At 41.2% G+C, this 13,031-nt stretch overlaps 1 protein-coding gene and 2 non-coding genes across 3 annotated transcripts in view; 1 reads left to right on the top strand and 2 right to left on the bottom strand.

The window, feature by feature from the left end:
- Positions 1-13,031, top strand: part of LOC144527007 (contactin-associated protein-like 4) — a 293,082-nt gene that overhangs the window by 187,173 nt on the left and 92,878 nt on the right. Inside the window, exon 12 of the mRNA XM_078264821.1 lies at positions 5,973-6,144. Coding sequence (XP_078120947.1) covers positions 5,973-6,144 — 172 coding nt within the window. The remainder of the gene's footprint in view (positions 1-5,972; positions 6,145-13,031) is intronic.
- trnal-uaa (transfer RNA leucine (anticodon UAA)) lies at positions 7,700-7,782 on the bottom strand. The gene has a single exon. It is a non-coding gene; the product is annotated as a tRNA-Leu (tRNA).
- trnal-caa (transfer RNA leucine (anticodon CAA)) lies at positions 12,925-13,007 on the bottom strand. The gene has a single exon. It is a non-coding gene; the product is annotated as a tRNA-Leu (tRNA).

Raw genomic sequence — 13,031 nt, 5'->3', positions numbered from 1 at the left:
ACTGAGACTGATTAAATCAAACACTAATAACAGAGGTGCTATACTCAACAACGTAATTGGAATTAAAACAATCACTGCAAGGATAGAACAGAATAGGAAAATCAAATGTGGACTATTAAATATTAGATCTCTGTCGTCTAAAGCAATATTGGTAAACAAATTGATATTAGTTAACCAAATTGATTTACTCTGCCTCACCGAAATCTGGCTGGGCCATGAAGAATATGTTAGTTTAAATGAAGCCACTCCTCCCAGTCATAATAACACTCAAATTCCTAGAGACTCAGGCCGAGGAGGGGGAGTTGCAGCCATATTTGACTCAAGCCTGTTAATTAATCCTAAACCTAAACTAAATTACAACTCGTTTGAAAGCCTTGTTCTTAATCTTCAACATCCGACATGGAAAACAGTACAGCCAATTATATTTGTTGTTGTTTACCGAGCACCAGGTCCGTATTCAGAATTTTTATCTGAATTCTCTGAGTTTTTGTCATGTGTAGTCCTTCAATCAGACAAAGTACTTATTATAGGTGATTTTAATATTCATGTGGACGTTGACAGCAATAGCCTTAACTCACTACTAGATTCAATTGGTTTCAGTCAGAGTGTGCATAAGGCCACGCACTGTTTTACCCACACCCTCGACCTTGTGCTAGAATATGGCATCAAAATTGACGATTTAATAGCATTTCCGCAGAATCCTTTATTATCAGACCATTTTTTAATAACTTTCGAATTCCTACTACCAGACTATACGAAATTAAATAAAAGTTTCTACACTAGATGCCTGTCTGACAGGAAAATATTCCGACAGCACTTAACTCAATGTCATGCCTTAATATAACAGAGGACCCTTATGTTAACTTTAGTCCCTCCCAAATTGATAACTTTGTAGACGCTGCTACGGCCTGCCTACGGACTACTTTAGACTCGGTTTCTCCTATCAAAAAGAAGATGATGAAGCAAAGGAAACTAGCACCTTGGTATAACTCCCAAACTCGCAAATTAAAACAAATCTCACGAAAACTTGAAAGTAAATGGCGCTCCACCAAACTGGAAGAATCTCGTGTAGATTGGCAAGATAGTCTGAAAAATTATAGGAGGGCCCTCAGAAATGCCAGATCAGACTATTACTCAGCACTAATAGAAGAAAATAAGAACAAACCAAGGTTTCTTTTCAGCACTGTAGCCAGGCTGACAGATAGCCACAGCTCTATTGAGCCATCTATTCCTATAGCTCTGAGCAGTGATGACTTCGTGACCTTCTTTAATGATAAAATTATAACAGTTAGGGATAAAATTGATCACCTTTTGCCCACAGCTTCTAACGGCTCACTATTGGGCGCAGGGGGGCTGGAGAGAACGACAGGACCCGATACATACTTAGACTGCTTTTTTCCTATAGACCTTCAACAATTAATATTAAAGGTCTCTTCAGCTAAGCCAACTACCTGTCTCCTAGACCCCATTCCAACGAGGCTACTTAAAGAAGTACTACCCGTGGTAAACACCACATTATTAGACACAATCAATATGTCTATATTAACAGGTTATGTACCCGCAGTCATTTAAAGTAGCTGAGATAAAACCTATTCTGAAAAAACCCACCCTCGATCCCGAGGTCGTAGCCAACTATAGACCTATATCTAACCTTCCCTTTCTCTCCAAGATCCTTGAGAAAGTAGTCGCAAATCAGTTATGTGACTTTCTACATCTTTCAGTCAGGATTTAGAAAGCATCATAGCACAGACACGGCAACGACCTTCTAACTGCTGCTGACAAAGGACTTGTTTCCATACTTGTCTTATTAGATCTTAGTGCTGCATTCAACACTATTGACCATACCATCCTGGTACAGAGACTGGAACATTTAGTTGGCATTAAAGGAATCGCACTGCACAAGCTGGTTTAAGTCCTATTTCTCTGAGCGATCCCAATTTGTTAATATCAACGATAAATCCTCCAGGTACGCTAAAGTTAGCCATGGCATTCCTCAAGGCTTGGTGCTTGGACCAATTCTATTCTCCTTATATATGCTTCCTCTAGGCAATATCATTAGGAAACACTCAATTAACTTTCACTGCTACGCAGACGACACCCAATTATATCTGTCAATTAAGCCAGACGAAAGCGGTCAGTTAGCTAAACTTCAAGCGTGCATTAAAGATATAAAATCCTGGATGACCTACAATTTTCTGATGTTAAACTCCAACAAAACTGAAGTTATTGTCCTGGCACCCAAGCACCTCCGGACTTCATTATCTAAAGATATAGCTACCTTAGATGGCATTGCCCTGGCCTACACCACTACTGTCAGAAATCTAGGAGTTATTTTTGATCAGGACTTATCCTTTGACGCCCACTTAAAACAAACCTCAAGAACAGCCTTTTTCCATCTTCGTAACATTGCCAAAATCAGGAACATCCTATCTAAAAACGATGCTGAAAAACTAGTCCATGCATTCGTTACTTCCAGGCTGTACTACTGTAATTCCTTACTGTCAGGATGGTCAAATAAGTCCCTTAGGACTCTCCAGCTAATCCAGAATGCTGCAGCACGTGTTCTGACAAGAACTAAGAAAAGAGATCATATTTCTCCTGTACTAGCTTCTCTGCATTGGCTTCCTGTAAAATCCAGGATTGAATTTAAAATCCTTCTCCTGACCTACAAAGCTCTAAATGGTCAAGCACCATCATATCTAGAAGAGCTCTTAGTACCTTATTGTCCCATTAGAGCACTGCACTCCCAGAACTCAGAGCTACTAGTGGTTCCTGGAGTCTCTAAAAGTAGAATGGGAGCCAGAGCCTTCAACTACCAGGCTCCACTCCTGTGGAACCAGCTCCCAGTCTGGGTTCGGGGGGCAGACTCCGTAACCACATTTAAGAATAAACTGAAAACCCTCCTCTTTGATAAAGCTTATAATTAGGGACGTGGCTCATAATCAGTCGCTCCGGATCTCATCTCTCCCGGCGGCCTCCCAGGATACTGCGCCATGGGACTCAGCCGCCTGCCAACGTCCATCTTCTTGCTCGACACCGGTTATCCTTGCCGGAGTCGGAACCGGTAGCAGCCGATGTGGTTCGCCGGGCTCGCCGCCCTTCAACGCCGACTGACCAGCCGTCGTCACAGAAGAGAATTGCTACCGAAAGCTTCTGAGGGATGCAGTAGTCAGACGGTCCGGTGGCCTACACTGCCTGGATCGGCCAAACGACAACGTTCCTCAAAAACAATCTCCCCAAACGAACGCTTATAGTTATAGTTAGATAGTTATAGGGAGTGAGGAGTTGTAGCGTATGCCTAGACCGGTGGGGCATTTTGTATAGCTACAGACACAGCACCCCAGCTTCCCTCTGCTTCTCCTCATAGTCATCAGATCTACCTATCATATAATCAATAATATAGTGAGAGTAGAGGGAGGCAGGAAGTACAGCCCGTTCCGGCAGGGGATAGTTCAAGCCCGACCCGGCACCTCTCTTTAGCCTGCCTCTCTTAGTTATGCTATTATAATTCTAGACTGCTGGGGAATTTCCTTCCTCCCTATGACACAATGAGCTGCTCTTTCATCTCTCTTTTCATTTGTTCCTTTTATGTGCATTCTTCTCCCAGAAATGCTTGTTACTAACCTAGCTCTGGGGAGTTTACTCCCCGGAGTCCTTATGTTTCTTCTTCACCCAGAATATCGCCTTGGATTAGTCTAGGAGTTATTTTTGATCGGGACTTATCCTTTGACGCCCACTTAAAACAAACCTCAAGAACAGCCTTTTTCCATCTTCGTAACATTGCCAAAATCAGGAACATCCTATCTAAACGATGATGAAAAACTAGTCCATGCATTCGCTACTTCCAGGCTGGACTACTGTAATTCCTTACTGTTAGGTGATTAGGTGCAGCTGTCGCTAGGGACTTGCTACACCCTGCTACGCTCTGCGATTCCCTGCAGTGTCCGGCTGCGTCCTGCTGCGTCCTACCGCGTCCACCCATGCGGTGCTGTGCCACATTACACCCCGTAACGCCCTACTATGACATGAACTACTACGACTACCATTGTAGTCACTGTTCCATTATCTTTATTGTGACTATTACTACCACTGTTCATCACACCCCCAACCGGCATCGTCAGACACCGCCCACCAAGAGTCTGGGTCTGTCCGAGGTTTCTTCCCTTTATTGTAATTGTTGGGGCTTTGTAAATTATAGTGTGTGGTCTAGTCCTACTCTATCTGTAAAGTGTCTCAAGATAACTCTTGTTATGATTTGATACTATAAATAAAACTGAATTGAATTGAATTTTAAAATGTATTTTTTGAAATGATTATAATGTGATTTTTTTTTTGAGGATCTGTACCAAACTGAGATTTTTTCTGTAGTCTGTAGGATAGGACATGTAGGCCGGGACGTCTCTGCAGCACCATAATACTACTTTTAGAATGGTTTGACACAGATTTTGCCTTTAACAAATATTTTGGAAATTGCACTAGACCATATTGCAATTTCGATAAAACTGCGATTCAACAGTTAATATTACCCACCTGAATGTTTTATGTTATTTTATTCAACAGTACATTTAGTTCAAACTGTGTCTCTATTCATATACAAAACAACTATTATCTTTCCAGACTACAACTTTAAAATGAAAACTATAGTTGCAGTAAAGAGTAATCAGTAAGCTTGTCATATTTGCCCTGAAAGATGTGTATTAGTATTTGAAACATTTTTATATATTGTACTGTACAGTTGGAGTCATCAACACTCAGCTGTACTGTTGTGTGTGTTTGGCTCCTGGCTGTCTTATAATGAAAGTTATAAGTCTGCTTTTCCTTTCCCTCTCTCTCTCTCTCTCTCTCTCTCTCTCTCTCTCTCTCTCTTATTTCTCCTCTCATTTCTCTCTTTACTCTGTCCTTGTATAATGCTGTCCCTTCCTTTCTCTCTCATCGTTCTCCTCCTGTTTTCTGTCCTCTCTTCAGTCTTTCCAGTCTTTTTTCCTTTTCTGCTCCATATGTTTCTTTCTCCACTTGCTTCCTCGCTGCCTCCTTTTCTTAAATCTCATCTCTTTTCTCCTCTCTTTGCTCAGCCGTGTTGCGGTCCAGGATGTTATTTACTGCCTTAGTCTTTTTATCATACTGCACAGACACATTTACACTAGCTTCTTTTCCACATTAAATTGACTACTGTGAAAACAAATTAGCCATATTCATTTGATTAAGGCTTGGCCTCTATTTGCATTATTCCAGCCACTTGAAAATACACAAATCACAGCTCAGCTCTCTGTGTGGTAAAATACAGTACATTTATTTGAATTCACATTAACATTAAATGATGTGTTTTCAGCCATTACCTACAGATGTAACTATGCATTTTATCCACTGCAAGGTGACATTGGACGTCCTTAAAGCCACCTTCAAAAAAAAATAGTATTATTATTATACAATATAACATATAAATGTGTAACGATTACAGCCGGTTGAGATAAAGAAAAAGAATTGTGATTCAGTTTTTAAGCGTCCCAAGGCGTAATGTACTTAAGATTTCACTTGTTTGACTTCAAACATCACCATGTCTTCAAGAGATTCTTTTTATCTTTCTATCTATTTCATTTTTGTTATTTAAGGTAAAGTACAATCTCAGTGACACATCTGTCATTTTGCAGTTTATAGAAACAAAGGAATATTTTTCAGTCATTTGTCTGCAGCTCATTCTGCTAACAAAAATCGTATTGTCAACTTACAAAGTCAAATCCTGAATCGAATCGAGAGCTGAGTGTATCGTCACATCCCTACTATTACCTAAACCCAAAGAAACCAGCACAGTGCGTTGTATTCCACATTTGCTCTGATGCACCTTCCAATTCTATGAATAGAATCCATTATACTATAGCTCTCTTGGCTTCTGCTTAAAGCCCATCGCTGTGTTATATCCCTGCTGTCATGTCTTTCTGTTGTTGTGATAACTTCTTCTTTGCGTCCCTGCTCAGGTTGTCCTGCTGAAGAGGACAGTCAGGAATGTCAAAACCCCTTCAACAGCTTCCAGGGCTGCATGCGTCTACTCAGTGTGGACAACCAGCCAGTGGACCTGATGAAGGTGCAGCAAAGACTGCTGGGAAATTACAGCCACCTCCAGATTGACATGTGTGGCATCATTGACAGGTCAGAACCCCCCAAAAACCCATCTCACTGGTCTCCCATGGAATCATGTTACCCTCTCTGCCATTTCTGAGGCTACATTTACATTGCTATGTTTTGGTTTTAAAGGAGAATTCCAGTCAATGTTTACGTTAATCTTGATCGCTATAGGTATGCGAGTACTTTCGATAGAACAAAACCTGACCAGGATCGGTCCTAGCAAACTGGAGTAGCTGCTGCTACGTGTACAAGCTTCCCCTGAGCTAAAACAGCAGTTGTCGGGGCAAGTTTTAGAGTGCCTTTGTGCCTCTTAACAGACACAAAATGCAATGTCTGTGGCTTGCACAGTAATAGCGTTACTGAATTCTAGATTTCACTCTTCACACACTACGCTGCAATCTGCACACTGCGCGAGGCTACAGCTAGGCTTCAGTAACGCTATTACTGTGCAAGCCACATACATCATTTATTTCCATGTAGTTACATAGTCACTGATATGGTCATAACCACTACAGTGCTCAATTACCTATTTTTGAGGGGGAAATAAACTAAAATTTTTCGCCGCGAAGGCATGATCTGGAGGACATCCACCAGACCACCGGGCGCTAGGGGGATTTTTGTCGGCTGCGGGAGGCGAGGAAGGCAGGGACAAAGGTTGCTTGCCCGGCTAAGGGAACTACCACACAGATCGACACTGACAAGCCTCCTACACAACACCAGATCGATCACACACAAAATGGATGAGCTACAAATACACATGGAACTGCTGCGTGATGATTTTCACAAAAGCCTGGCTGAACACACTTATCACGGACGGCAGATAGCAGCTAGCAGTTAGCAGCTAACAGGCCAAGCTACCCACCGGCAGGATCAAGACAGGGTAGGTGAATTTAAACAATGTCTTAGTTGAAAACGCATCTTGTTGTCATGTAAGGGCCCTGTTCATGTGGCAGACATATTAATTGCATTTTGTGTCTGTTAAGAGGCACAAAGGCACTCTAAAACTTGCCCCGACAACTGCCGTTTTAGCTCAGTGGAAGTTTGTACATGTAGATGCAGCTACTCCAGTTTGCTAGGACCAATTCAGGTCGGGTTTTTTTCTATTGAAAGTACTCGCATAGCTCTTGCGATCAAGATTAATGTAAAAATTGCCGGAATTCTCCTTTAAGTGGTGTTTTGAGCCAAAAGTGATCTTAGCGTTTTTAAGTGTTTTTAGCTCCAGTAGAATAACCAATCTCCATTTAAACTAACTCGCCCAAACCTCACATCTCATCAACATTCCTACTGGGCATAAACAGGAGGCAGCATGTAGACTCCGCCCGTTGCTGGTAGTTGCCTTGGTAACGTTAGTAGCTTAGAGAACGAGATGTCATGACCCAATCAGGCGGCTAAACGTTGGCACCACTGTCGGTGTTGCCAAAGGTCTCCTTTGCGGCCGTTGAGACTGCAACACAATCCCGCAGATTCCCAACCAAAATGGGTCAGAAGTGTTTCCTATTGTCTCCGGTTTAGGGGCTCAGAAACGCCAGAGCAGGGGGTAACACCAGAGCAGGGGGAATGAGAGCAAAGTGATCTTCCATACCAGGAGTGGGGTTTGAACCCACGAGGGCATTAGCCCATTGGATCTTAAGTCCAACGCCTTAACCACTCGGCCATCCTGGTACTGTTGTGTGGCTGAATACATCAGTCATTGCACAGATAACCTCACAAGGAGGCATAAATACTAGCAATGGGATTTGAATCCATGAGGGTGCGTTCATTATATATTCTTGGTTAGTTTATGCGTACTATACACTACAAGACTGAACAGACTTTGAAAAGAGTAAAGTCTGACGCCATCTAAAGACAACCATCTCACATCTAACGTTAAAGACTGTCATAATATGTAAAGACTGGAGATCTTGCAGGCTCACACATTGCAAGACTACAACTAGATTTGTATATGTAACGATGGTCAAACATCAGCAGGACAGAGGCGAAATGTTGAATTTTTCTTCCTTTTTATTTTTCCTTTGGAAAATAAATCAGAACATTGTCTTCAGGCTTTGGTGTAGTATACAAATATACAAGTAAAAGGTGTATTTACAGCATCAGATCAAAAGTATACAGCTTCTCTGCTAATTACTCTTTCAGTAATAGAAAATGCATACAAAATTATTATCTGAATCATAACTTTTTAACTTCTCATGTATAATGGCATAACTGCAGCCGAAGTGCATAAGTTACAGCACTTCATTAAAACCTAATTACATTATGGAGCCACATACCTTTGGAAAATAAATCAAAACATTGTCTTCAGACTTTAGTGTACACATTTACAGCATCTGCACAAGCAAAATATAAAGAATGCATTGCGTTACATAGGCTACATGTACTACATGTACTACGTCAATATCCCATTGTACACTATCAGTGCTTGCTAGCAAGCGAGGCACGCCAGACAGAATGTTAACACACATGGAACAACAACTAATTAACGTTCGGGAATACTCGCTTAACATACGCTGTGGTCTCATACATATACCGAAACTATACTGAGATTAAACATATACACATGATAAACACAGAGTAATATTACTTCCAATGTATGGACGTGACTAGCGGAGTTTACGGCTAGCCACGTTAGTCTCTGTACGCAGAAACTCACGGTCAAAAGGAAACATTAACAAACTTTCTGTCAAAACATCCAAAATGCAGTACGATCGTTACAGTGCATGGGAATAATATAACACATTAGATACATCGAAGTTATCAACATCAGTAACATCAATTTACTTTTAGGAAACTGATATACTGGGTGAAGTACTTTGTACACTGAACCTACCAGATCAAAAGTATACAGCTTTTCTGATCGGGTAGGGAAGTAACGCAAGACTACACGCATCAGATCTGCAGTACACCATATGGCCAAGGGTGGCTCCATTTACAACTATTAAACAAGGCTGTTCATTTTTGGCGAAAATCATATATAATATACACTACATTTTTAACTCTGTTACATATATGCAGATGCAGACCGGGTTGGCAGATGAATGTCTCCTGTAACTGGAGGTCTGTGTTTATCCCCCGGTAAAACTCCCGTTGGATGACGCTTCAGAAGGGTTGAAAATCGGGAACTTTCTCTAGCTCAGCGCCATAGCGACCATAAACAACACTGGCTCTAGCTGTTTGCTGCTTCCTGTTTGATGCTGGAGGGAGCGCACCCATTGGTTGTTGACAATGTTCGCATGATTTGAATTCACTACCAAGACTTCAAACTTACGATAATATCAAGTATAGTATCAAAAGTTTGATTTTGTCTGAACGTCCAGAAGGGAGAAAGACTGACTGGGACTGAGCTTTCTGACCACCTTACACCAAACGATGGAGACGACGGGAGCACGCCAACTCTAACAAGACTCTCAGGAGTTTATTCCCATATTGGAGTGCCTAAGTCTGCCACAGTGGAATCGCTTGAAAAGTCGTTTGGTGTAAGGTTGGCATAACATGTTTATCTTGAATGACAAATGATTGATAAAGTGCCACAGTGTTTTCTGAGAGGCTGTGAAACAACCATCAGCAATACATGTAGCACCATGCAAGAAATTAAAGGAAATAATATCTGTGCACATCTCATCCTCATACACAATATGCCCATTGGATCTGAAGTTCGTCTTAACCACTCTGCCATCGTGGTTATTTTCCTATATCCTACTACTGGATACAGAGACTAATAGCTGGAGTCGTGCTCTGTCTTTGTTTTGTGATCCAACTTTATATGAGACACATCTGTGAAATTTTGCTTTGTGGCACAGTAATTTATTTGTGAGGTGAAGCATTGTGTTGTGAGTGTTAGAGCCAGGAAAATAAGAAACAAACACGCACAAAGAATCAAAATGTTACACTCACACTCAGTATTTCCATTAAGGAAGGGAGAATTATTGTTCAGCGGAGACCTGAGGTGTGACATATTCACTGATAGCCCTGTTACATATCGTAACAAAAAAATCCCATCTTTTCTCTGTTGCTGTCAGCTGTTTAATAATAAATGCTATTCTCACTTGTGTATCTGCCTTTTTTCATTATTTATCAGCTTTCAATTAGAATTACCATGATGATATCAGTGTTATACCACAGATCTTCTAATTTATTACTTTCCATTCTCTGTTAATGCCAGCAACTTTCATTCTGGTTTTAGGCATCTACTAAGCCCCTACATTTTCTCTTTTGAAGACCATGTGTCACAATGGGGACCTTTGTTACATGTCATTCCCCATCTCCTTCATTTCCTGTTATTTCTCTACTGTGCTATCTTGTACAGAAATAAAGACATACTCTTAATTACTGTATGCCCCATCCCCACGCACATCTACAATTAAGTAGACCTTACAGAGAGAGAGAGAGAGAGAGAGAGAGAGAGAGAGAGAGAGAGAAGCATGAACAGACTACCTATCTTCCCATATTACCTTTCAGGTTTCTTGAAAATAATGATAATATGGATGATGGATATCACTTCTCTAATGCACAATGGTATTGGTGAACAACTGGAAAACATAATCTAACGAGACTAAGAGTCTACTGCCATTACTTTGAGCCAAATGCTAATGTTATCCTAAGGGAAACATGAATGTGTAGACCAAATGTCATGGAAATCCATCCAATAGTTGTTGAGACGTTCAACATAATCCTAACCCCAACAACAAATGTAAACCAGATGGTGTGTAGGGTTGGGCATCGTTTATTTTGATAGCAATTCTGATTCTTCCTTTCAATACCGGTTCGTATCAATTCTTGATTCCGATTCTTTGAGGGACAGTTGAAACGGGTCACATGCTTATTTTACAGATAAGAGGAACATTTTATTTTGATTCAATGGTGGGTTGCAGTTTTACCGAGCTTTTTCAACGTAAAATAAAGCCACACTAGAACGCTGCTTACTACGTGCTCCATGGCATGCAACACAACAAGCTTGGAAATATGGCGGCTGCTACAGAAACCAAAACTTGCGCGTGTTAAATTTGGAACCGATGATCGGATTCAAAACCAAATTTTCCAAACAATTCCAATAAACAAACAATTCCATCGGAATCGTTATTTTTGAAACAATTCCGTTTTGGAACTGGTTCTCGATGCCCAATCCTACATGGTGGTGCTAGAAAATTTGTTAGGGGATCACCAAAATCAGAAGGATTCACCCTCTGGGGACCATGAACGTCTGTTGTCAAGATATTTCAGTTTGGACCAAAAGAGATGGTCTGACCAACTGACCAACCGTCATTGCTTCTGCTAGAGCCGAAAACATAAGACGTTATTATAGAAGATGATAGGAAAATATCACAATTTCCAGTTCATCTTTGATGTTTGTCATAATTTCCATTTCCATCTCTGTAAGAGTCATTTGTAGTTATCTCACATCAAGAGAGTAAGTCATGTGGAGCAGAACCAATTGCTTGCTGTCACACTGTCATGCTACAAAGCCCAATAAAAGTAACAATTATAACAATTATAAACCAGTAGACACACACTCATATACCCACCTATGTATATATATGAATACAGCTACACACACCAGAGAAGGATAATCTGCACCAGTGGGTTTAATTAAATATCCTCCTGTTTCTACATTTATTAGATTATTATCCAGCAGAATTCAGTTCTTGCACAGATCTGCAGTGGAACAGAACGAGAGACAAATCATGGCTCCCACTGTACACTCTCATTGTAACTCTGTTGATTAAATTTGGGGATCATGGGATATAAAGTTGAAAGGAAAATGGAATTACAGACGCAGCTTCCATACGCTTCTCTTACCTCAGAGCAGGGTTTTAACTCTGTGTTAATGTGTCAACAATATAAGAGCAGCCATGCATTTAATAGACTTGACCCATCAGTCTTGTAGCAGGGGTTGGAGTGAATCGACGGTCAGATCTAATTTACTTCAGTTCTTCACATTGCAAGCAGCATGATCAAAACATCAACAGAAGTCCATTCATTTCCTGTAGAGGTGAACAACCGGGGGAATGAGGGAAACAACAACCTTGTTTGATGAATGTCCGTTACATTCAAGCCATTGCCAGATGAGTTGCTACAATGCTAGTTAAGACTATCAGCTCCACACAACTCTCTCTGGATTTCTCAGTGTGACTATGTTCAGAAGACTGTGGCGTCTGGTGAATTACGCACGCAGAAACTCCAGTGAAGATAATGACCTCTTCTGAAGAGTCTGTCATGTTTTTGTAATCCTCCGTGTCCTCCTTGGCTACGTAGCAGCTGTTTGGAGGAGGGGTGGGGGTGAAGCGCGATCACGGAAAGCTTGTGTCATGTGGAGGCGCCGACAGTTTTGTTGTCATTACTTACAGTTCCTCATGGGGGAGACAGAAACTACGCACTATAGCTTAAAAAATGTTCCAGTTCTCGATGGTTGTTCTGAAAAATGACAGTAAAAAAAACACATTATCACTGAGGCTGTTTTGCAGAGGCACCAAGACGATTGTAATTGGTTTAAAGAAATGCCAATAAAACAGAGCACGTTTTTCTCCCATCCCAGAATGCTGTGTGGACTAGCCAGACCTTCCTCTGCAGTGCTGTGTAGGAAGGTCTGGCAAAACTAGACTAATACAGTGCAGAAATCAAGTCTATTAATCATACAGGGTGTTCTCAATGGCCCAGATAACACAGGGGACATCTGACCTTGTTTCTACTGCATGTTTTCAGCCAATAATAGCTGCAGTTGAGTTAAAGCTGTAGTCACTACAAGTGATTGGAAGAGATTTAACTATGCTTTTTCTCTCCTATGTTATGGTGTTACTGTCCCAATGAAGATTTTACCAGGAGTGGGATTTGAACCCACGAGGACAACTGTCCATTGCATCTTGAGTGCAACGCCTTAACCACTCGGCCATCCTGGTGACATTCTGCATGGTTGCAAACTG

The sequence above is a fragment of the Sander vitreus genome, chromosome 12 (assembly GCF_031162955.1).
Source record: "Sander vitreus isolate 19-12246 chromosome 12, sanVit1, whole genome shotgun sequence".
In the NCBI taxonomy this organism is placed as follows: domain Eukaryota; kingdom Metazoa; phylum Chordata; class Actinopteri; order Perciformes; family Percidae; genus Sander; species Sander vitreus.
Note: the sequence above shows the minus strand (reverse complement) of the source record. Positions and strands in the feature narration are given on the sequence as shown.